The sequence below is a fragment of the Phodopus roborovskii genome, unplaced genomic scaffold, assembly GCF_943737965.1.
Source record: "Phodopus roborovskii unplaced genomic scaffold, PHOROB, whole genome shotgun sequence".
NCBI classification, from domain to species: Eukaryota; Metazoa; Chordata; class Mammalia; order Rodentia; family Cricetidae; genus Phodopus; species Phodopus roborovskii.
In genome coordinates this window covers 12,537,005-12,562,231 of record NW_026126408.1, presented here as the reverse complement: position 1 = coordinate 12,562,231, position 25,227 = coordinate 12,537,005, and the positions used below count along the sequence as shown (strand labels likewise).

The following is a 25,227-nucleotide window of genomic DNA, read 5'->3' as shown; positions in this document are numbered from 1 at the left end:
GTGACCTAGAGTAAGTGGCCTCGCCAGGGCCCTTGCTGGTGTTGGAAGGAGACTAAGAAACATGCCCGAGCGTGGAGAAGATGATCCCATCATTCTTCCTTCTCCATCTGCTGCAGCATGAGCAGAGAGAGCTAGGGGAGGTGGTCAAGAAGCTGACTATAAACTAGACAGGACTTTAATAGCCAAAGGGAAGAGAAGGTAATGTCTGTTGCCAGAATGCCACTAGCAGAGGATGAAGAAGCTGCAAGCTGTCCCTGAAACAAAACCAGTCTTCTCATGACTGTGCCTTGCCAAATCCAGAGTGTTCATTGCTTGTTTTCTTCAGGTTGGGTTTGAGCATTAGACATGGAGGGACTGACAATGGAGGTCAGAAGAGGGTATAACAGGGACAGAGAAAGACAGGAAAGGGGACAGAAGGAAGGAAGGAATGCACAGGAGGAGGAAGGGACACATGAGAGAGAAACTGAGACAATAACAGGGAGAGTTGAAGGTAAGCATGGCTGATCTCCATGACAACCGAATTGAACTAAGAGCTGTCAGGGCATCAGTGAGATACGACTTGGAGTGTGTCTGCGAGGGCTTTTCTAGAAAGGACTGAGGGAAGAAGAATACAGGCGTACCATCCCGAGGGCTGAGGGTCTGGACTGAAGAAAAAGGAAAGAAATCCAGGTAACTATCTTGTTTCTCTGTTCTGTCTCTTGATCCACTGAGATGTGGAGTCCTAGCAGCCTGCTTCCAAGCCTTCATGGAGGACCCTAACTTGGAGAGGAGTTAAAATAAGCCTTCTTCTCTTGAAAGTTGCTCCCTGGCTATTTTGCTGCAGTAACAAAGTAACTAATGCAGTCAGGAAGAGAGAGGACCACAGGTGGAAAGATGTCAGGTCCTATCCTCCAATTCCCCACTGCTTCCAGGTGACATGTCAATGGCCGCTGGAATGAAGGCCAATGCTCTCACTCCAAATCAAGTTGTCAGAGACACTCAGTAGACAGCAAGGGACAGTTGGGCTCTGGACAAAGGTGATCAAGCAAAATTACCCTATGATTTGGTTCACCCAACAGAACCAAACCCAAGTCAGGTTTGGCTTCTAGAGCTGGAGGATGCCACCTTAAAGACCTATAAACCCCCCACCACCACCACCACCACGTGGAGTGCTATTTGGCTCCAACACCTTACTTGGCCAGCAAGCTCATGAGGTAGGTGGAAGTGTTGGTGTCCAGTCTCAAAGGAGGCACCGTGACGTAGGCGGCTGCATGGGACCAGTCCTGGTGGTAGTAGTGCAAGCCTGTGAGTGTGGCATGTGCGTTGGTGGTCTCGGCCAGCACCACTTTCCCTGGAAAAAGAGTCGAAAGCATAACCAGGAAGGCCCTGGTCTACAAAGTGGTTGGGCCACACATCTCACCACACAGGTAAAGGAGCTGAGCAAACAGGAAAATGCTTGCCCTCGCTTGCTTAGGCTGTAAAAGCCCAGACACTTTCTTTTCTGTTGACCCTGGACAAAGACAGACATGGATTCCAAGGCCAGGGAGCATAGAAGAGAATTTTGAAGAGTCTATCGTGGCCTGGCTGTGGGAAGTGGCCAGGGAGATAGTAAGGCATGCAAGTATTACTAGGCCTAGAGGGCAGTCCAAGCTGTCCTCTAGACAGACAGGGGATGTGACGGCTCTGGGAGCTGCTGGGGAGGAATCCAGAGCAGATTAAAAGTCAGAAAGTCAGAAAGGGGATGGTCCATCCAGCAAGAAGGGCCAACAGCCCAGCTGGAACCCCTCAAGGACCTCAGCTGAGGGGGAGGAAGACTGGAGGGCCAGATGTCACAATGTTACAAAGGCTGTGGCACCCACGCTTCTGGCTTATACTTACAGACTTCTACACCAACTGTTCCTGCTGTTACCAGTGCCCCTTACCAGTACTCCAGGGTACAGGGTTCAGTACTACCAGGGGGGTTTGCACTGGGAGTCACACAAATGCCCCTGGAGGGTCTCACGCAGGATTCAAGGTTGTGAGAAAGGGAATTTAGGCCCACACTTTGTTATTTCACCAGCAACTTCCACTTTGCCCCTACCCCCAACATGCCCACTGGAACTGATTTAGCATTTTGTTCCTTGCCAAGGTAACTGTTAGTTCAATATAACAGACCAAAAAGACATCAGTTAATGAGTCAATTTAAGACTAATTTTTCCCAGCACTCAGGAGGCAGAGGCAAGTGGATCTCTGTGAGTTTGAGGCCAGCCTGGCCTACAGAGTGAGTTCCAGGACAGCCTCCAAAACAATACAAAGAAACCCTGTCTTGAAAAACAAAACAAAACAAAACAAAACAAAACAAAAAAACCCAAAGAAAGAAAGAAAGAAAAAGGCTTTAATTTTATTTGACCTGGTCAGGGTCATAGACATTTCTGGAAAGCTGCTGTGCATATACACATGAGGAAATGAACTGGTTTTCATATACTGAGCCCAGGCTAGCTCAGGGCACTGAGGCAGAAAGTTGTGAAGGAATAGGAAGGGCAAGCTATCCCTGGTCTTAGCAGCCAAGCTGGGCAGAATGTGAGTGGATGGATCCTAGCCTTCTCTGAGCCCACAGCACAAAGTACAAGAACTCACCTTGCATTTTAGCAGCTGCAATCACATCACCAGCCGAGATGCTGGACACATTGACCAGGTAGATGGGACAGTGAGTCTAAAAGCAAGAGACAGCAGTAAATGGCAGCACCTGCCCCAGAAAGCTGCCACACACCCAAACCACCATTCATTAGTCCTATACCAACAGAAATCCCTGTGCATCACTCATTACTCATTACTAGATGGTAGTTTATGCTCAGGATGCAGGGCTGGTGGTCTGAGCACAAACAAAAAGGCTGCAGAACTGTGTGGAACAAGGCAGAAACAGATGGAAGCCAGCATTGGGGACCACCAGCCCAGGAGGTGACCTAAGGTTGTAGCTGGTGAATCTAAACCTCAGATTTTCTCTGATCTCATGCTTATTTTTTCTGTTTCACTTTTTACTCATAAACATGATGACCCAAAAACAGTCACATGCTACATCCTATACTTGACATTTTGATGCCTGTGGTCTGAAGGAAGCATTACCAACAGATAATATATCCAGGGAAAAAACCAGGTTCAGAGTCTAGGCTGGACAGAACTGATCTTGTAAACATCCAGATTGTCATATGCATCAGCTATTCTACAGAATTGTGCAAATATAGTCCACAGCCTAATTTCTTTGGACACATTTGCACTCAGAACCAAGGAGCTGATGGTTGTGAGCTGGGTGTCCGTCATGAAGTATTTGGTAAGAAAACTGTTGTCATGAGAGAGAACAAGGTCCAGCCCTTTAAGGAGCTAACAGGAACCCTCTGAGATGTCAGTCTGTGCCTTCACTGGTTATCAAGTTAGGAGACAGTGGCTTTGAGGTGCCTGGCATGACCTGATCAATGCTAGGGTTGGTTTATAGGCAAACTCCCTATCCTCTATATTCCTAAGACCACATTTCTATGTTTACATCCTTCTGGGCAGCTTAGTCCATTCCAGAGGGGGGAAGTCTCAAGCAGTATCTTTCATTAGAACCACAGGATTGGGGGGAAAATGAACATACTCTCAATACAGAATGCTGGGCACTACCCCAGTTTCTGACTGACCAGGTCTCTCTGGAGCTTGAGAGCTTGTTTATCTGAGTGTGTAATTCTGACACATTGTGCTGATTTTGCTATCCAGGAACCATGCCACTGGAAACCCATCCGTAGTTCAGATTATCGGAGCAAATCGAAGCCTCCGGTGACAACCTGCAGGAAAGATGGTCTTTCCATGGCACAGAGAACTCTCTCCCTTGCTTTGGTTCTCAGAGCCCCAGCAGCTGTCCAGAGTAAGTGATGCCATCACAGTGATTTCAGATGAGTTGGCAGATCAGAGGAGGGCATGGGGTACAGGTGGTTGGAAGCATGTATTCATTAGATTAGAGCAAGGCTCTAGCTTCTGAACCATCTCTAGCTGGTTCCAGCCATGCTCCACCCGTGCCTGAATCGAACCCAGGAAAACAAAGGCCCCAGCAGCGTAGGGTAAATGGTAACTGCCCAAGCCATTTGTACTTGAGCCACAAATCTCAGCTTCTACAGCTCCAGTCCTTCATTGAGGAGTGGAGCAGAGCGCCGGGGCTGGCACAGCAGAACTCTGAGACTACCATGTCCATTCAGCTGGGGTCCTGAGAGCCACTTGTGGCACTGACCTCCAGACAAGAATGAGTTCACACCATGGTCCCAGTGTGGAGGATGGGGGGGCTACTTACCCTGTTTGCAATGGTGATGACTCGGTGAGTGGCTTCGGCTTCCAGCTGTTAAAAACAAGGGGCTATAAGGAACCGACCTTCACCATCTCCTTCAAGCCAGCTGCACTGGCCTGAGAGCTCTCTATACAGAAAACTTTATACAGGAGCAGCTGACACAGTAGAGGGGCTGGCTGCACCCACAGGGACTGGCTGCGGATAGAGGAGCACCAGGCCCCAACCACCGGGACTTCTATGGAAACTAAGTTCCAGGATTGAGGATACCAGGTGCACCTTGATGGATGCCATTCAGGGTTTAGAAAGGTACTTGCTGGGCAAGCCAGATGACATGAAATTGTTGCTTAGAACTGAAAGAGCTGTCTCTCTGACTGCTACAAGTATATTAAGGCACCCCTTCTGCCATACACCAAGTAATGGCAAATCGTTTTAAAAGTCTGAAGGCAATGAGAAACCATCTGCTAGTTCATTCACTCAGTGGCTATCACAGAAATGCAGTGTATACATCAAGATGGAGATTAGCCCAGATCAGGGTTTCTGTACCCTAGCATTACTCACACTGGATGGAACCCAAGAACTCTCTGTGGTTGGGGCTGTTTGCACACCAACCTTGACTCTATCCATCAGGTGTCAGCATCGCTCTGCCCATTCTCCCTGCTGAGCCAACTAAAACATCTCTAGACACTCAGGTGTTTTTTGGATGTCAGTCTGCCCTGGCACAGACCCATGTCCCTTCCTTTTAAGCAATAGATGCTGATAGTAACAATAATTGCCGTCACCACAGCCTTGCTCTTCCTCGTTACCAGGCTCAGACAGCTAAAGCCTGAGTCTAAGTCGGCTCTTTGTCAACCTTGTCACAGATCCACTCTGTGAATCAAGTGCTCCAAACTCCAGGAACCTAGGCTGGCCTTACATTCACAACATGGCAGAGGATGACCTTGAACTTCTTGATTCTCTTTCACCTCTCAAGTGCTAGAATTGTGGGTGTATACTCCACTTTCAGTCATATGTGGTGCTGGGACCTGGGACTTCAAGCATGCCAGGCAAACATCTACCAGCTCTGCTTCGTGTTTTTCTACAGGTTCTGAGGTGCCTGAGCAGGACTCACATTTAAACCAGGGACCGATAGGGACAGGACCAAGGCGGGAAGAAGGCAAGCCAAGTTGGCTCTTGGGTGATAGTAGGATCACACACCGGGTCTCCTGAACTCCAACCACTACCCCTCTATAATTGACTGACTGACTGAGATAGACTCTCTCTATGTAGCCCATTACTCTTTATTTTAGGCTTTGAAGAAAAGAGAAGTTGCTTTCTACTCAAGTGGTGAGCATGTCTAATAGGCTGCTAGCACAATAAGGCATTATTTGTCTATTGTAGTCCCACCAGAGCACAATCTCTCAGAGGCAGAAGACTGGATATCCAAGCCAGTGCCCTACGAAAGTGCACAGGTACAAGCCAGGGACCACAGGGTCTTTCCTTCCCACCCTGGCAAGAAGGAATGAGTGTGAGACATAGACAGGCATGTGCTTTGCTTCTGGTGGGGAGAGCTCAGAGTCTTCCTCTGTTAGACTTGCATCTCCAGAACGCAGAGTCCTGGCTTCAAGCTTAATTTTCTTCTAACACACGAAAGCTCTGTCCATCTCTTTTGTGTTTGCACTAAATTCTGGATTAAGTGACCCCTGGAATGATCTCCCCAAAGCCTTGAGGTTTTCCTGTTCTTCCAAGGAAGATCAAGGTAGCCTCAGCATAGGTTTTTCCTTGATGGAAATCTCATTTCGGGGTGGGGATGGGGGAGTGGTGGTGGTTGAAGGGATGATGTAACATATTTCCCCTCTGAAAATGACTTAATTTTATTTTCCTTTATTCATTTTCTGACAGAGATTTCATGTAGCCCAAGCTGGCTTCAAACTTGCTATGTAAAATATTTTTGACATTTCTTCTAAAAGATTGCATGAACGTTACAGTTTCCCACCATCTCATGATACGAATTCTTGGTCCCTAGATAGTGGTGGCATTTCTAGAAACACGAGGTAAGGCAGTCATAGGGATGGGTCCTTCCTTGGTAGTTCCCTGGCTACTTCCTGTTTTACTTTGCTTCTGGCTGACCTCAAGTAAATAACTTTCCTTTGCCACACATTCTATCCAAGTGGAAATATCCACTGAATTCTTTGAAACCAGGAGCATGCACAAAATAATAATAATAATAATAATAATAATAATAATAATAATGATAATGATAATGATAAATTTTTCTCTCAGGCTTATTTTCAGTGACAGAAAGCTAATGAATACAGGAAGTCTGCATGAAGAAAAAAATTGATCATAGACACAGGAATTTTCTCCTACCTCCTCTGGACGGCTGATCTCAATTCCTTCTGGGCCTGTGATTCCCAAATCTAGAGCCTCCTTAGCACCCTGAATAATAGCAAGAGAAAGACAATAATCACGGAGATACAAGAAACTACCAAAACCAAGAGACAGTAAAGTATGCCAGGCATGTCTTCCTCTGTAGTATACATTTCCCAAAGAATAAATCAGGGGACCAAATGCAATAAACTTCTGATTCTCTCCTCATATTTTAATGTCTGGACAATACCTTTTACTCTTAAAAATACAGCCCAGCTGCTAAGAGATGGCTGGGGATATCAAAGACAAATACCAGTAATTGGTTTAAAAAGTTCAAGCTATCTCTCTGGGAATCTCAACAAATGTCTTTGGTATCAGCGACTCCTAGATCAGATTCACCCCAAGACTTAGGAGAACCAAGGAGTCCACCCTTTGTACCAGAGAACAGACTCTCATGATTTAACAATTCTGAAGGAGAGGTATAGAAAAATGGAGTGTTTATGTTTATTATTGCATGCCGTATCTAAAAATATTATTCCTAAGAGATGTTCTAAATTATTTTGCAATAGTGGAATTTAACTATCATAACATTCACACTAAATTATTACCTACGACTTAAGAATTCCAAGAACCTCTTGGAATATAAAGATATGTATGTATGTATATATATATACACATATATATTTTAAAAGTTTGGATTTCAGACTAAGATTTGGCACCCCAGATGTCCACATCTCACACCATTGACTTATGTGAACCTTGAAGGACAGGGCCAAGTGTCCCTGAACACTGCGTCCATTGGCCCCACCCCCACCCAACAACCTCTATTGCTGACTTGCCTCAGCCACGAGCTCCCCATTTTCGGCGTGGACTCTGGGGATCGCCCCAATGTCCCTGCAGGCGTGAAACACTTGGTATAGCTCACTGTCTCGTAGCATGTACAGGTCCTTGTAGGTCATGAACATCTGAAAAGAGTTGACCCCCTTCTCCCGAACCAGCGTCTCCATCTCCGCTCTCACCTGGAGAGCAAAACAGAGGTCAGTGCTAAGGAAGTGCCGAGAAGGGCTGTGACCAACTCCAGACACAGGACATCGCCCTCGGTGCTTGAGCAGACGCTCAGCAGTCCTCATCAGGGCATACTGAGCCCCAGCAGGTTGGCCCATGGCCTTAGACTCTGTTGCAAAGTGTGAATGCTGGGAAATGGGTTCTCTAAGTCAGGCAGAACAGCCCTCCTCCCCAGCACATTTTACAGATGCCATGTTTTGCTTGGCACATAGGGAAGCTAGGTGGTAGGGAGCGTTTGTACACACAGAAGAGCGCCAGGCCCCAGCCTGCTCAGCCACACCCCCTCTGTGCTCCTTTGGGGGTTCCCACCAGCACTGTTACCTTGGGTGCCCACCAGGTGATCCCCACATGGAGGGCATAGTCACAGCAGACCTTGGGGTCAGCCAGACCCCTGCACTTTTCATAGGCTTCTAACAGGGAGGTCTCCTTGTCAGGAAGGACATGGCCAATGATCATGGTGGTGCCTCCAACGAGTGCCGCCTGAAGGAACGAGAGGAAAGACAGTCTTGTCACAGCTCTGCCTGCACTCAAGTCACTGTCAAGGTGAGACACAGTGCTCAGGGTGCACTGAGAACAAGCTTCCTGGTTGGGCAATTGGAAGAGAAAGTCAAATGTCCCTATGGAATGGTCAAGTGCCACCTTGATGGGTGTGTTAATTATCCTAATTACATTCTTTTCCAAAGGAGTGAAAAAGCCGGATGAAGCTGTCCTCTATAACAAACAGGCAACCCTGCTGGAGACTACGGTACAGAGAAAAAGTCTAGCAGCCAAACAACAACTAAGAATGAAAAATCTCAGCGTGTTGGTGCTCTGACTTCTTGCACAGCTCAAAGCAACCAATAGAGGGCAGTAGCTCTGTGTTGTAATGGAGGAACAGGGATGGTGGTGGAGGGTTGGGGGGGGGGGAAGGGGGATGGAGCAGATTGTAGTTTACAAACTGGCTTCTGTTCCGGGTTTTGCTGGATCCTGCCAGGCTGATTCAGCCTCACAGCAGGTGGATGCACTGTTTTGGCCTGCCTTGCATTTCTTGCTGTCCACGTACACATGGGGGGAGTCTGGTACACTAGCATTGTATACCCTACATTGTTTTGTTCTTCTCTGGTTCTTTAGTGCTGTCTTTTGTGCCCCTTCAGCACAGCAGATGGGAAAAAAGGGACCCACACAGAGGTGAAGGAGTTAGGACCCCCAAGGCAAGGGTAGAAAAGTCAATTCATTTGCAAATCTTCAAATACATGACAGTACAGGTCAGACTAATAAACCATTATCCTACCATGACAAATACGACAAGGGCCTCTGAAACTGAGCAACAATGCAGAGAAATTGTCTTCTCATGGAGCCCACCCTACTTGAAAACTTCCATTCTGGATACATGCGAACACACAGGTCTAAACTCTGTCCATTGCTGCAAAATGTCACCCTTGGACCTATTTGTGTTGTGATCCCCAAGAAGAGGGGTTTAGGCTTGTGCGGATCCTAGAAGGGCTAGTCTTTAGTCAAGGAACTGCAGGCTCAGAGACAGCCTCTGAGCCCTGTGGGAAAGGAGTACAAGTTGCCAAAAGCCCCAATCAGCATCCTCTGGAGTCTAATGAAGATTTCTAGAAATCATGCAGAGTGGTGGTATTGACTTCCCTCCTTACTGGATGTTATCTAGGGCAGCCATACAGTGCAGCCACACACCTGCACGCATGCCTGCAGGGCAGCAGCTCTGGGAGGCTTAGAAGGGTATACTGGTAATGCTTTTATTCTACTGCTCCAAACCAGAGTTCATGTATCAGTTGCGGACTCAGGGTTTACCTGACACTGGGAGGTACACATTTCCTCACAGGCAACACACACACACACACACACTTTCTCTCTCTCTCTCTCTCTCTCTCTCTCTCTCTCAGCTGGCTGTTCAAACAGGCACAGTTCTGATGCCCAGGATGAATATCTTGGGCTCTATGTTCACAAGAACAGAAGGACATCACAGATGTGACAGACCTTTTTATCGTCACCCTACTTAAAGGCCTTGCGGAGATTATCACTGGAGCAAGGCACTGTCCTGTTCCCGATGCTCTCAGAAGGATACTTGGCTGTAAGCCTGTCACATGTCATGACTACTTACACAAAAACCATTGCTTAGGTGAACAGTGGACGATACTTAGCCAAAGGCAGTAAGATGACGCTCACAGATGCTGTTTTAGGACCTCTATTGCTGTGATGAAACATCACGCACAAAAGCACCTTGGGGAGGATAGAGTTCCACATCACAATCCACCATCAAAGGAAGTCTGGACAGCAACTCAAGGTAGGGCTGATGCAGAGGCCATGGCTTACTTCTCATGGCTTGTTCAACCCACAAGCCCACCAGTGCAGAGGTGGTGCCACCCACATTAGGATGGGTTTCCCACATCCCACATCCATCAGCAATCCCCCCAAAAAAAAAAAAAAAAAAAAAAAAAAAAAAAAAAAAAAAAAAAAAAAGGCCCATAGGCTTGCCCACAGGCCAATCTGGTGGGGGCTTTTTCTCCATTGGATCCTTCTTCCCAAATGACTCTAGCTTTTGTCAAGGAAACAAAACACTAGCCAGCACAGAGACTAAGTAATAGCATAAAAGGGCAATGCTGTAAGGAGAAAAGAGTCAGTGTGTTCACACGATGCTTAGAGCTATATTAAATCACACACAAGAAACATGGGAGGAAGCATGCCAAGTGTAATAATGATTGATGTTTTGGGGTGATAGGTCCTGAGTAGATTTGTTTTTTCTTCTTTTTTAATATTTATTTAATGGGATATATCAATTTTGCAACATATACTAAAAAAAGCAATGCCATATTTTAATATGCACTATACAAATCCACTTAGAAGAATTTAAAGCTAAATTTAATTAGTTATGTTTCCATATGTAAATGATTTTACAGGTATGAGATATTTCAGATGCAGAGTATAGAAGACAGAAAATGTGTCCATGTGATCTACCACACACATTTATCAGGTACTAATAATTTTATAATTCTTGCTTCAAATATTTTAAACTTTCAATTTTTATTAAAAATGCCATTTTGAGGGGCAGTATGAGAGGATGAATCCAGGGTCTCATATGTTAAACCCTTGCTTTACCACTGAGATACACCCTCAGATGAGATTTTTTTTTCTTTGTATATTTGGGTATGTATGGATCTGTAGTGTGTGCATGTGTGGCTTCTTGTTTGTATGTGTGCATTCTCATGTGTGTACCTGCGTGTTCAGATGTGTGTATTTGCATGTGTTTGTATGCATGTGTTCATTCTCATTCATGCATCTGTGTGTTCGAATGTACATTTGCATATGTGTGCCTGCATGTGGATGCCAAAGAGTGACCTCAGTCAGGCATCTTAATTGCTTGACTGTATTTACTGATGAGGCAGATCGTCTTGCTGAGCCCAAGGCTCACAGATTTGACTAGTCTACCTAATCAGCTTGCCCCAGGGCCCCTTGTCAACGATCCCCAATGCTGGGATTATGGGATAGATGACACACCCACCTGGCCTCTTTTTGTAGTTCTGGGTACTTGAACTCCAGTCTTCATGCTATGGCAAATGACTTATTTGCTGAGTGTCATTTCTAAATGAAATATTAATTCTGATATACCTAATGATCTCCACCATTACCTACTCTGAGGCTGACATACTTCTCTGTGTTTAGCTAGTACATGATGCTACCAAGTTGTCCATATCCTTTGGCAACTTGTTTTGGTGATCACTGATTGCTTCACTTCCTTGTGCATGTCTGAGCAGAGCCCATACTCTGATGCACACACACCGGCAGGAACTGGAAGTGTGATGTCATGGAGCCTGCAGACCTTCAACATCCCAGGGAGGAGCTGAACCCAATCAGGACCTCCTTGAATGTGGTGACTGACCAAAAATGTCCATCTAGCAAACCAAGCCTTTCACACACACATGCATGCACACACATACTCACATGTATACACACACTCAAACACACACACACTTCTGCCCAGCCAGGCCTTCCTGACTGTGTATATGGGCATGAATTTTACCCTATTGTAGGATTCCATCACTCTATTAATATCTGTGGACATGAAGACCACTTATCTAACCAGTAGTCACAATACACCGCTGTGCACATTTGGCAGGGTGTGCAACATAACTTTATTATTTCAAAAAGGTTACTGATATTTTGTTCGTCATGTGACATGTATGGCATATTGCTGGGTAAATCTGGATTTATTTGATGCCCAGGAATGTCATCCTTATTTATTCTCTAAAACCACTAATCACACTTAATGATGGTCCACTTTATGACATAGTTTCTAGGCATAGACTTAGCCAAGACCAAAATTCAATCTTTTATGCATGCCATCTTCATACGTCAAAAGGCCATTCCATCAGACCACCCTATAGGGGATATGCAGGAGTCTGTATACTCACCAGACACCTGCTCTGGAAACTGCACAGATACTATGGTCATTTAGATATGTTTATTTTTGGACACAGGAGGGAACAATGAATTGGTCCTTCTTAGCTTTATCAGAACAAAGAGCTTTGAAAGGATATTCTCTTAGTATCTTTCATGTTGCTACAGATCTGTTTCCTCCAGTTTCCTATAGTGATGCCTCCTGACCCCCTCCCATAATGTCTTGCTCCAAGGCAAAGAATTAACAGGTCAAGGCAAAACAAAACAAAAAACCAACCAACCAAGCAGACAAACAAACAAAAACCCATTGTCCTTTGCTCTGGAGAAGGCACTTGCACTAAGGTGAATCCGTGGATTTTCCCTAGAGCACACACTGGCAGGTGTAAGATCACAGGGGTGTGTATGCATGGAAACATTGGCATACTGCTATATAGATGTCTGCCCCCGAAAACTCATTTTACATGGGGTTACTGAAATTCAATGTCAGGTATCTGCTGTTTGGATAAAATCTGAATGTCACTTCCTAGTGGTTTATGTGTTAAAATTTAATCCCCACTGAGAGATACTGAAAGGGTAGAATTAATCCCATGACCGTGTTTAGAGGTGGGGGGCTTTAGGAAGAGACTAAAAAGATAATCGAGTGGGACCTCATGATTTAATACTGATGGTCATACAGGGAGAAAGACCAGAGAATATACAGCCACATACTTGTCTTCATTGTCTCTTGCTATGTGACACCCTGTACTCTCTTAGGACACTACTGTCAAAAAGGCCACCACCAGATGCAGCCCCTTCGCCTTGAACCTCCAGAAACACAATCCAAACTAAACCTTTTTTGGGCATAAATCATGCAGCCTATAATATTTCATCACAGCAACAGCAAACAGGCCAGTGCAGCTCTGCTTTATAACTGAGTCTTCATGCAGTGGCTGAAGCTATCATTTGTTTCCTTTGATCTGCTTCTCAAGAATCACTGAACAAGCCAGGTGGTGGTGGTGGTATGTTGGGAAATTTAAGTACTTGTCCCTTACAGCTCTCTTCCTCCCCACCCCTCTGTAGAAATTCCCTGCTCTCAAGGTTGAGCAAACAAGGTTGTCTCAGAACTTCCCAATACACAGTGCCTGTACCTTGACCCTAGGTGTGGGTGGTGCATGATTTCCTCCTATGCTTAGCCCATCCCCTGACTTGGATATATAAGCCCATTACTCTCGGTAACAAACAACAGCTTCTTCTTCACTTCTGGTGGTCTGTTAAGTGCTTCAATCCTGACACCCTCCGCCAGCTCAGTACTCTGGTCATGCAGGCGCGGCAGTGGTGCACACCTTTAATCTCAGCACTTGGGAGGCAGAGGCAGGTGGATCTCTGAGTTTGAGGCCAGTCTGGTCTGTAGAGTGAGCTCCAAGACAGGCTCCAAAGCTACAGAGAAACCTTGTCTTGGAAACCAAAAAAAAAAAAAAAAAAAAAAATTCGGAACCACTTCTTCCTTTCACGTTAAAATCACCCTCCATTTTAAAAGAATTCACATTCTTTCCAAGTACTGAAAAACACCACCAGCTCAGTGGTTGCTTGCTGGCCATGGAAAATAGCTCTTTCACAGCGTTGCATTTTTGTTTTGTTTTGTTTTGTTTTTTGAGACAAAGCCTCCCTCTAGCTGACCTGGAACTCACTATGCAGATTATGTCCTGATGGGAGATGTCATTCTGTATATGTTTCTCATACTGGTTAATGAATAAAGCACTGCTGGCCAATAGGAAAGCAAGAGAGGAGGGACTAGGAGACAAGGAGGAAATAGGAAGTAGTAAGGAGGAATTAAGATGGAGAGTCTGGAGAGAGCAGGATGCCAGCTGGCTCTCTGGTAAGATGAGACCATGTGGAAATACATAGATGAACAGAAATGGGCTAGTACTTAAGACAGAGCTAGCCGATAAGAAACTAGTACCTGGCCAACAGCATTTATATCAAATACAGAGCCTCAGTGTGTTATTTGGGGCTGGTGCGGCGGGTGGACAAGACCAGTGGCAGGTGGAAAACCTACTTCTTACAATGTCATGACCTTTTAGTGTGCTCATCCGGAGTGTTCCTGCATCTAAACATCACACCTATCTGTTCAGGAAATAGGCAGCATTCAGTTCACAGCACACTTCAGGGAAAACACTTTATAATATGTGTGCCTGACACTTCAAGGATGAAAATGCTAAACCCAGAGACAAATATTACTGGGACATGAATCAAACTTCAGGTGAGGGTGCAGATGGAGCTTTAAATCCTATTTCCAGAGGGGAGGGTGTAGATGAAGCATGCTTCCTAAAGAAGCAAGTTTTGACAATGGAGGAAGAAAATAAGAAAATGGATGAACTGAGTGGTTGAAAAATAGTACCAGGAGGGGGAGGTCAAATGTGCAAGGAGAAGGAGTTTTTAGATAAAATGGGACAGAGCTCATTAAGGGGCATCCAAGTGGAGATGAAAATTACTTATTAACATAATTGAGCACTTACTGTATACTTGTTTACTTCTGACAACAGCCTACAAAAAAGGTGCACTATCTCCATTGGTCAGATGAGGAAGGCAAGCTGCTATTCACACCTGTTAGGCTGAGCTACTACTTGCCATCCTTTTGGGAGGGGCTGCAGACACAGGAGACCAGCAGAGATCATGATGGGGAGGACTGAGGCAGCACACTCATGATCCCAGACTTCTTAGCAGAACAGGAAGTGAGGCCAAACAAATCCCCTGAAAGCTGGTGTGATCCAGGGTGAGGGTCAAGAAAAGCACATGAAAATTCACTTCAGGGTAGTCTCGGGTCTCACCCAAAGCTGGGAACCAGGCAAGAGGAAGCAGGCTGAGATAGCTGAGCAGGGAGAGCCAGGAATGACTAACAGAGGGGTCTAGGAGCCAGGCAGAAATCTAGCACAGACAACAATAAGAAGAGGGGTCCTGGGTCTGGTTAAATTTTGTTGGGCTGGTGTCATTTGCACCTTTCTTCAGCCACTACAGCCCAGGCTGAACACAAACTTGTGCAAATAGTTGAAGGTGACCTTGAGCTTTGAACCTTCTGCCTCCACCTCTCCAGTGCTAGTGTGACAGGCGTGTACCACTGCACATGGTTTAGGCACTGCTGTGGATTGAACTCAGGGCCTCTCGACTGCTAGGCAGACACTACCACCGGGTCATATCCCTAGACCCTTCGGTGCTCTTGACTGTTCTAGAAATGCAGTGCAACAATAATGCATGGGGACTGGAAGCAATGATGTAGCAGGTGAAGCTTTAGGCTGGCAGGACTGAGCTAGACTTTCAGTTGTATCAGTGCAGTGTCCTCTGATTCTGGGTGTGGTGGTTTGAATGAAAATAGCCCCCACATGGGCTGGAGAGATGGCTTAAGAGCACTGACTGCTCATCCAGAGGACCCAGGTTCAATTCCCAGAACACACACAGCAGCTCACAGCTATCTGTAACTTCAGTTTCACAGGACCCAGAATCCATGGCAAAACACTAATGCTTATAAAGAAAGAAGAAAGAAAATTGCCCCCATAGACTCACAGGGAGTGGTATTATTGGAGGTGTGGCCTTGTTGGAGGAAGTGTGTCACAAGGGGGGTGAACTTTGAGGTTTCAGAAGCTCAAGTCAGGCCCAGTGGCTCGCCCACTCTTCCTGCTGCCTGTCCATCCAGATGCAGAGCTCTCATTTACTTCTTCAGAGCCTTGCCGGCCTGCAGGTCTCCACGGTTCCTGCCATGATGAATGGCCTAAACCTCTGAACTGTAAACCAGCCCCCATTCAAAGCTTTCCTTTATAAGAGTTGCCGTGGCCATGGTGCAATAGAACACTAAGACATTGGGTAAGGAAGCTGCGGCTCAAGTGGATGTGGTGCCATTCTCTGAATGAGGCATCCCTGGCAGAGGAATGGCTGTCACTAGAAGTGGGTGCTTGATTTGTTTTGAGGGCATCTGAGCTGATGTTAAGCAGAAGTCACTGGTTACAGATTTCCTAGGAGATTAGATTAGGGCTCAGAGGAAAAAGACAGTCTGGGCTTAGACCCAAGAAGCGGCCAAACAGAGTGGGTGTTAAGGGTGCAGAAGTAGAGGGAGCCTAGTAAGGGGTTCCTGAGGGGCCCCGCTGGCATGAAACTATAGAAGTCAAGGCATTAATACTCCTGACTCATTGGCTTGCAGGAGAGTTCAGAGAGTAGAGAGCAGGGCCTTCTGGTGAGCTTATATATCTGTTCAGCAGGGCTGGCCCCAGCTCAGCAGGTGCACACCCACAGCCTGCCCCGAATCGCTATGGCTCAGCTATGAAATTCAAGTTTTCTCTCCTTTCATCCTTTAATAAAGAGAGCTGTGAGGGCATCCAGGCCCTGTACTGGTCAGGAGGAGGCTGGCCAAGGGCTCCTGTTCTCCTCCCCCTCTGACACAAATTCCACTGCACAAAGGGAGCTGCCTCTGGCTGGGGCTGTTACATGCAGCAGGGTTGACTGGCATGAGGACAATTGGTGGGAGCCTGGTAAGGCGCGGTAGATCCCACAGGGAAAGGTACTTGGTTCCAAGGTCTGAGGGTCTCATGCCTGGATGGCTCTGGGGCAAAAGAGAGTGCTTTTACGGAAGGCTTTTACGGAAGGCCATTCCAAGGCCCTGTCCTTCATTGCTACTAGCATGAATAGATCCAGGAATAGGTCCTCTCTTTAGTCTTCACAGTTGCATCTGTATGCAGCAGACATCACCACCATCCCAGATTTTCAGAAACCAGCCAGGCTGCAATCTAGGCACTTGTGCTCCAAAGCCCACGGTCTCTGGTGCAAACAGGTGTGACATGGCTCAAGCTGTCCTACCCCAGCTTCAGGGTTTCCCAGGGGGTGTGCTTAAAATAGACTGCTAACAGGGAAGCATACACAGGCTTTACTTTTTTTTTTTTTTTTTCTTGTTAGAAGTTGGGAATACATGAATATCAATTGGTGGGGGGAATATAAAAACATGTATCATTTTTACAGTGAGGCATGACACACATTCCCATGGTTAAGAAAGTCCCTTTAAGTCCCAGAATGAATGGGTTTCCACAAGGCTGACCAGGGAGACACACACAATCTGTCACTAGCTCAGCATGACATTATCATACTTGCTGAAGTCAACAGCCTACTATGATTAATTCCTAGATTTAACTTCAGCAAAATAATAACAACGATAATAAATAATAAATGCTGTGTGTGTTGTTCTTAATGCTCACTATTGTTTTTGATCCTCAAAATGGCTCCATACTCATAGCTAGCCAAAGTAGTGAAAATAAGTGACTGTTGAATGCTCAGTCCTAGGTGGGACATTTGTATCAACCACCACAGGGAACACTGTGGAAGAGAGGACAGAAAGAGAGAAAAAACGGGAAGATGGGGAGGGGTGCTGGGAAATGCTATCTTCTGGGGACGATGTAGCTGTTGCATGCATGAGCTTACTGTGGCTGTGGTGACCTACACATGCTTCAAGCCAACAAGCTCAGCCAACATTCCAGCAGGTGGCACCAGCTGGACTCAATGATCGTTAAAAATAGTCACCAAGGTGGAAGAAGGCTGTGTTGAGAGGTATGGAGTAGGAGGGAGAAGTTGGGGATGAGTATGATCAAGACACATTGTGTACATGTATGAAATTGCCCAAGAATAAATAAAAGATATGCTTTTTTGTTTCTAAGGGTTCTTTAAGCTGGGAATAGAAGGGCACACCTTCATACAGGAGCGGGTCCAGGTGAGTTGGAGGCCAGACTGATCTACATACTTGTTATGTAACAGTTTCCAGCTGGATTGTAACATTCCATCCTGCAGGGAGGCTCTTTAACCTAGAAGGTAAACAAGGAAGTCCCTGAAACTGACCAGATTCACTAAGTCTGGTGCTGCCAGAATAAGCAGTAAAAGCTACAAAGACAATGCTCAGACAAGCCAAGCTGCTACTCTTGAGACCAGACCAGCTGCCTAGAATAAAAAAGAAACAAGCTGAGCTGCCTGGAAGAGGTTCACACCAACCCAGGCACTAGAAAGACACTGTAACCTATTGAGCTGCCTGCAGGCTGTGTAGTGGCTCCAGGTTCCCATCTTTGTGAGCTGTCACCCATGCTGGGATAGCTTTGGTGACACAGCTGTCTTAGAGTCATTTCTGCTGCTCTTGTAAGTAAACTTTCACCCATACTCCTGTAAATAACCCCAAAGTTGGACTTCGGTGGTATCCATACTGTCTCACATGGGATCCCTAACTGAGGTGAGAGTAAAACATGTGTAAGTTGTCTCCCCAGGGAAAGTTTTCAATAGTGCATTCTAGGCTAGCCAGGGCTGCATAGTGTGACCTTGTCTCAACAATGAAAAATGCTCTGTAATTGAACAGACATGTGTACACTCATGTCCATAATACCCCCAATAGCAAAAAAAAAAAAAAAAAGAAAAGAAAAAGAAAAAAAGGAGATAATACCAGACTCCATCCACAGTCACAGATGAGTGGATAATAACATATGGTTGCCAGGCAGTGGTGGCACATGCCTTTAATCTCAGCACTCAGGAGGCAGAGGCAGGCGGATCTATTGAGGCCAGCCTGGTCTACAGAGTGAGTTCCAGAACAGGCTCCAAAACTACACAAACAAACCCTGTCTATAATAATAATAATAATAATAATAATAATAATAATAATAATAAAAAACAAGGACATGTGGGTTATGCACACAAGGGAGCATTCTTCTGCCACGCTACAGCATGGCTGACCCTTGAAGGCATTATACTAGGGGAAAGAAGCTGGCCCCGTGGATATGCACTGCCTGACTACAACCAAACGCACAACTTCAGTGATTACACTCACAAGGACAGAAAGTAGACTGATGGTGTTACAAGGAGGAGAGGAAGTGGGTTAACATTAAGGGGTGTGCAGCTGCAATTAAGACAAAAAGCTCTGGACACATTGGTGGCCATGTGTCCAAATAAACGGGTCTAAATCCCACAGAATGATATGCCTAGACATGGCTAAAGTGGGAAAATTTGTGTTAGATATATTTGCCAACATAATGTTAAAAACTTATTGTAGGCTAGGGGTTACTTCTCTCATTTTATAGTGGGGCTTAGAGGACATCACTCAGGCAAACTGAATGAGAGACCATCTGAGCACAGCTCCAGCTTAGTCACGCCTCAGCTCTAGATAGCCTTGCATGACCAAGGGGCTCCCCACTTCCAAACTTCAAAGAATGGAAAAGAATACAAGGGAAATGAGACCTAGCCGTGGCCGACATAGAGGAGAGGAGGTGGATGGGGCTTGAATTACAGGGCTAACACTGAGAATTGTACCAACATTTAAAATTATGAAATGAGGAGCCTGGGGCCTCTCTCTGATCCAGAATGATTATCTTCACAGCCGAGCACCCAATTTAAATTCATTATATTTAATACAAAGCCCCAGCACCGCACAGACTGTCTCCTGACATGCAGTTACCATGGAAACCAGAGATGATCCTCAAAGGGAGCTATGTGGCAAAAGGAATGTGGCTGCCAGCACTCAAGAAGCCAAGGGGCCTGGGAAATAGCTCTAGAGTGGCACAGAGACTCTTTGTCATTCTGCTCTTTGGCAAAGCTTCTCCTAATCTCAAGGTGGGAAAGTTTACAGACCAGCAGGCCACATGGATGCAGCCCAGGCTGTCCACAGATGCCTGAGAAGAGGGTTGGCCAGCAATCCAGAATGAAGTGCATGTAACCCCGCTTGCTCTCTGTGCATCGTCTGTTTCAATGATATCAGGACCTTCCTTCATTTAGTCCCACCACTAAGTGGTAACTAGCTGCTAAGGAAGGGTACCAGGTATGCCCTGCATTTATCAACCTGGTAAGTGATGTACCCTCTGAGACCCAGCCTCCCACACAGGAAGGCATGGGATATGCTCCATTTTGAATCTGGGTTTTTTTACACGGCAGGGAAAACAGGCTACTTTGAGACCCCTGAGTCTGGTTGGGGCTTAGAGATTATAGTGCAAGTTTGTGTTACGTCTGACAGAGGGAGAGTCAAGCAAGTGAGCATGAAGAGAGAAGACCACTGAGGCCTAACGGGAAACGGATTACAAAGAGGCTGGGAACCTGACAGGGCTTAGACTCTCATTCTAGGAAAAGTTACCCTTGTCTAGATGACTCAGGATCCTCTAGCTGACCCATCAACCCTGAATGTAGAACATAGGGAGTGCAGAATGAACTGTCTTCCATGCTGCCATCCATCACATTTCACACTTCAAACCAGAACCAGGTTATTCAAAGGCCATACATACATTTAATGGATATCTATAATCATGCCATTATGTATTATTTAGTATTAATATTTCCCTTTGAATAACATAATGAACTTAAAAGGTCTGGGAATGAAGTGGTTGGTGGAGAACTTACATGGCATATCGCAAAGCTCTGGGTTCAATGACCAGCACCACAAGAAACAAGCAAGGTGGCACATGCCTGGGCCATGCAAGCAGAATGCTCAAAAGATCAAGGTCACCCTCAGGTATGTAGTGAGTTCAAGGCTAGCCTGGGCTACAGGAGACCTGGTCTCCAAAAGAATTAAAGTTATTAATTTTTATGTCCCTGGGAGGGAACTGTGCTGGGGACCAAGGATGTTTGTAAAGTGCCTGGCCTATACTCTCAGTTGAGGGTTCTTAAAGGTTGAGAGCCAGCACTAAAAACAGTGACTTGTGTGTACTTGAATGAGCAAAAAGGGTCAGAGCTGGAAGGTTTGGTGCTACCTTCTCTGAAGAACGTATGTAAAGATGCAATAATCTAGTGTATGGTTCTGGTGTAGAGACACAAATCCAATGATGGAACAGACCAAAAACAAACAAACAAAACTCTCCAGACATAGCCTCCATATCTACAATCTTTAACATAAATGTTCTGTTCAGAATAACTAACTTCAAATGGCCACAGACTTACTTATTTGAGGCTAAAATTATAGAAGAAAACCGCAATGACTTGAATGTGTCTCTCCAAAGTCACATGCTGGCCAGATAAAGCAGTGCATGCCTGTCATCCCAGGACTTGGAAGTCAGAGGCAGGAAGATTGAGAGTTCAAAGTCAGCCTGTGCTGCATACCCAAGACCCTGTCTCCCAGGACAAGCAAGTGTAATCCCTAAATTCCTATGCTGATGGTTTCAGAGGCAGAGCCACTGGGAAATCCATTAGGACTAAATGGAGTCATGAAGCTAGGATCCGCATGTAAACAACAGTGGCTTTTTAAAAAAGAGCCAGAATGACCAGTCCAGCACAACTGCTCTCTTGCCATGTGGTGGCTCTTGCTGTGTTAGGATGTAGCAAGCAAGTTCCTTAACAGATTCAGTGCCATGCTCTTGGAATTCCTAACCTCCAGAACCATGAGCCGGTCCACCTCTGTTCTTACAAAGTTGGCAGCATTTAGTTCAAGCAGCAGAAAACAGACTCAAAGAAAACATAGTGGGGTTGGAGACATGGCTCAACAGTTAAGCACTGGCTGCCCTTCCAGTGGGCCTGGTGGGCTCAATCACCAGCACCCACATGGTGGCTCACAACCATCTGTAACCCAAGTCTCAGGGGATCTGATGTCTTTTTCCAGCTTCCTTGAACACCAGGCATGAACATGGTGCACATACATACATGCAAGGGGTGGTAGTATGAATGTATTTGGTACCCATGGTCTCATAGGGAGTGGCACTCTTAGGAGATGTGACTTTGTTGGAATGAGCATGGCCTTGTTGGGGAAAGTGTGTCACTGTGGAGGCAGACTTTGAGATTTCCTACACTCAGTCAACTTCCTGTTGCCTGCAAAATATAGCCCTCTCAGCTCCAGCCACGCCTGCCTGCACACTGCCTGCCTGCACACTGCGTGCCTGCACACTGCGTGCCTGCACTCTGCGTGCCTGCACACTGCCTGCCTGCACACTGCCTGCCTGCACACTGCCTGCCTGCCTGCACACTGCCTGCCTGCACACTGCCTGCCTGCACACTGCCTGCCTGCACACTGCCTGCCTGCACACTGCCGTGCTCCCTGCCATGATAATGGGCGGGACCTTGGAACTGTAAAGGAGCCACCCAATTATAAGAGTTGCTGTGGTCATGGTGTCTCTCCACAGCAATAGAAAACCCTAACTAAGACCTAGGGGAAACACCCATGCACATAAAACAAAAACAACACATTAAAAAATACAGGAGAAAATCTTACCGACGGTGGATTTTATAAAAACTTGATTCTACAAAAAAGAAATAAGGATGAAAAAGAAATCAACACATAGAACTTCAAAATTTAAAAACAAAAAAACAAACAAAAATACAACTTTTGCCTTTTGAAAGTCATTGTTGAGGGGCCTGGAAGAGGGCTCAGTGAGGAAAAAGTGCTTGCTGTGCAAGCACGAGGAACTGAGTTTGAATTCCCAGAACCAACATAAAAGTCAGGTGCATCTGTAACCCTACGGCCTGTGCAGGGAAAACGGGAGCCCCAGAAAGGAGACTCTTCAGAAGTCCAGGGGCCCGCTGCTCAATGGATGCAGCAAAAACAAAAGAAACTCTTGTCATCTAGCTATGGTGGTGCATACTTTTAGCCCCAGCATCTAGAAGGCTGAGGTAGATAGACCTCTGTGAGTTCCAAGCTGATCTGGTCTATGAGTTGGAGCCCACCCAGGGCTACAAGTGAGATCATCTCAAACAAGATAGAAGGCAAGAACTGACAGAACCCAAGGTGTCCTTTGGCCTCCATGTGAATACTGTGGCAATTGTGTGCTTGCACTTACACACACACAATAAATGAGTTAAATAAAAGTTATTGTTAAAATTACATAAGCCATCAGAAAAATATTTACAAATCATGTATCTAACAAAAGACTGTACCACATAAACATCTCTTGCAGCCTGGTAAGAATCATGCTCCAATAATACAATAAAAACTTGCAAAAGGCATCAGACACTTCACCAAAGATACACACAGGCAGATGAGCGTGGAAAAATATTCAGTTACAATCATTAGGGAAATGCAAATTAATAGTACAATGAGTCGAACCACACATTAGAATGGCTAAAATTCAACAAATGGACCATAACGAGTGACTGCAAAGAGACATAGCATCTGCTGGGAGAAACATAAACTGTTGCAATCAGCGTGGGAACTAGTTTGATGATTTCCTAAAAAGCCAAACATACTCCCACAGTGTGGCTGAGACATTCACTGCTCGGTACTTTCCAAAGGGAAATGTTAGCTCATGTCCATATGAACACATAGATGCAGATGCTCATAGCAGCATCTTCTGCAACAGCAGCAAACTTAACAGTGCAACAGCAGAAAAAAGATTTTAAAAAGGGGGTGAGTACGGATACATGTTTTATCATCCCATTTATACAGAAATGCTGGGAAATACAAACTAACACACATCAACAGGAGAAAGGTCAGTGGTCACCTGGGGAAGAAGAGGTCAGAAGTAGTTAGAAAGACTACAAGGATACAAAGAAGCTCTAGGAGGGGATGGCATATGTTTCCTATATTAACTGGGATGCCATGTTAGTATATAAGTTTATCAAAAGGCAGTAAACTGTATGTTTTAAAATATGTAGCTTTGAGGCTGGAGAGATGGCTCAGAGTTTAAGAGCACTGCTGCTGTTCCAGAGGTCATGAGTTCAATTCCCAACAACCATATGGTGGCTCACAGCCATCTGTAATGAGATCTGGTCCCTTTTCTAGCATCCAGGCAAACATGTAGACAGAACACTGTATACATAAAATTTAAATTTTTTAAAAAAAATGTGTTATCTTCCATTTGGTTATCCTATATTGAATGATCAGTTCTAAAAGCATATATACATACAAGTAACATTATAAGTACCAAGCAGGTTGTATTTATTATATATTTAGGAACACACACACACACAGAGCAACAATTATAGAAAAGGAGACAGTACATGGGAAGTTACATGGGAAGAGTTAGTAGAAGAGGAAAAGTGATACATTTTAATTTCAAAAATATTAAAATAAAAAATGTAGCTTATTATAATATAGTATTTATTAACAAACTTGTTTTCTTCCTTCCTTCCTCTTTCTTTCTTCCTCCTTTCCTCCTTTCCTCCTTTCCTCCCTTTCTTTCTTTCTTTCTTTCTTTCTTTCTTTCTTTCTTTCTTTCTTTCTTTCTTTCTTTCTTTCTCCTCCCGCAAGACAGGGTTTCTCTGTGTAACAGTCCTGGCTGTCCTGCAACTCGCTTTGTAGACCAGGCTAGCCTCTAACTCATAGAAATCTACCTCTGCCTCCCAAGTGCTGGGATTAAAGGTGTGTGCCATCATGCCTAGCTGTTTTTTTTTTTTTTTTTTCTTAAATACTTGTCTATTTTATTTTATTTTGCTGGCAAGTATATCTGTGCCTTAAGTGCATGCAATACTGGCAGAGGCCAGAAGAGAAATCAAATCCCCTGGAACTGGAGTTACAAGAGGTTATGCGTTGCCATGTGGGTGCTGGGAACTGAACCAGGTCTTCTGCAAGAATAATAAATGCTCTTGACTGCTGAGTTATCTTTCTAGCCCAAGTTGTTTTAAAGACAATGATGGAAAAACGAGGGCAGCCCCAAGTATCTAATCATAACCGTTACTTTGTATACATGCTTTCCTAAAGGACAGAGTTCACCGATATGATAGCAGGTTTTGTTAACTCTTAAATATTAATTGAAAATACTATGGTACTTAAATCGAAACAGGAAAAGCAATTTATGGCTAGAGGTTGAATTAATTCACTCATTTCATTTTCCAGCTCTATAATTGTATGTGTAGATGTGTGACCACAAGGGTGCCCAAGGGTGTGAGAGTAGAGGTTGCAAAAGAGCTAAGGACTGGTCAGTGAGAAAGTTGTTCCTGTCGTTAGACCACAGCTTTATTTTGTGTAGTCACTAGGTAAGCATCAACTAGCTTTTAAGATTTTCCTTGCTGTTGTTTGTGATGTGTTGTGTTTGTCGATGGCTTCAAACCACCTAGGTAGCTGAGGTTGACCTTGAGTTCCTGGATCCTTCTACCTCTACCTTCCAAGTGTTAGCACACATTGCCCACCATGACCAGTTTATGTGGTAATCGTGATTGTACCCAAGGGCTTCATGCAGGCTAGATAAGCATTCTAACAACTGAGCCACAGTCTTAGCCTTCAAATAAAAGGGCTCTAAAGGAGAGGACAATAC

The 25,227-nt window shown here is 45.2% G+C and overlaps 1 protein-coding gene across 1 annotated transcript in view; it reads right to left on the bottom strand.

Moving 5' to 3' along the window:
* Dpysl5 (dihydropyrimidinase like 5) overlaps nucleotides 1–25,227 on the bottom strand; it is a 76,887-nt gene that overhangs the window by 10,752 nt on the left and 40,908 nt on the right. Inside the window, exons 3-8 of the mRNA XM_051181760.1 lie at nucleotides 8,003–8,161; nucleotides 7,456–7,635; nucleotides 6,617–6,685; nucleotides 4,277–4,321; nucleotides 2,596–2,671; nucleotides 1,174–1,330 (exon numbers count right to left, since the gene is read on the bottom strand). Coding sequence (XP_051037717.1) covers nucleotides 1,174–1,330; nucleotides 2,596–2,671; nucleotides 4,277–4,321; nucleotides 6,617–6,685; nucleotides 7,456–7,635; nucleotides 8,003–8,161 — 686 coding nt within the window. The remainder of the gene's footprint in view (nucleotides 1–1,173; nucleotides 1,331–2,595; nucleotides 2,672–4,276; nucleotides 4,322–6,616; nucleotides 6,686–7,455; nucleotides 7,636–8,002; nucleotides 8,162–25,227) is intronic.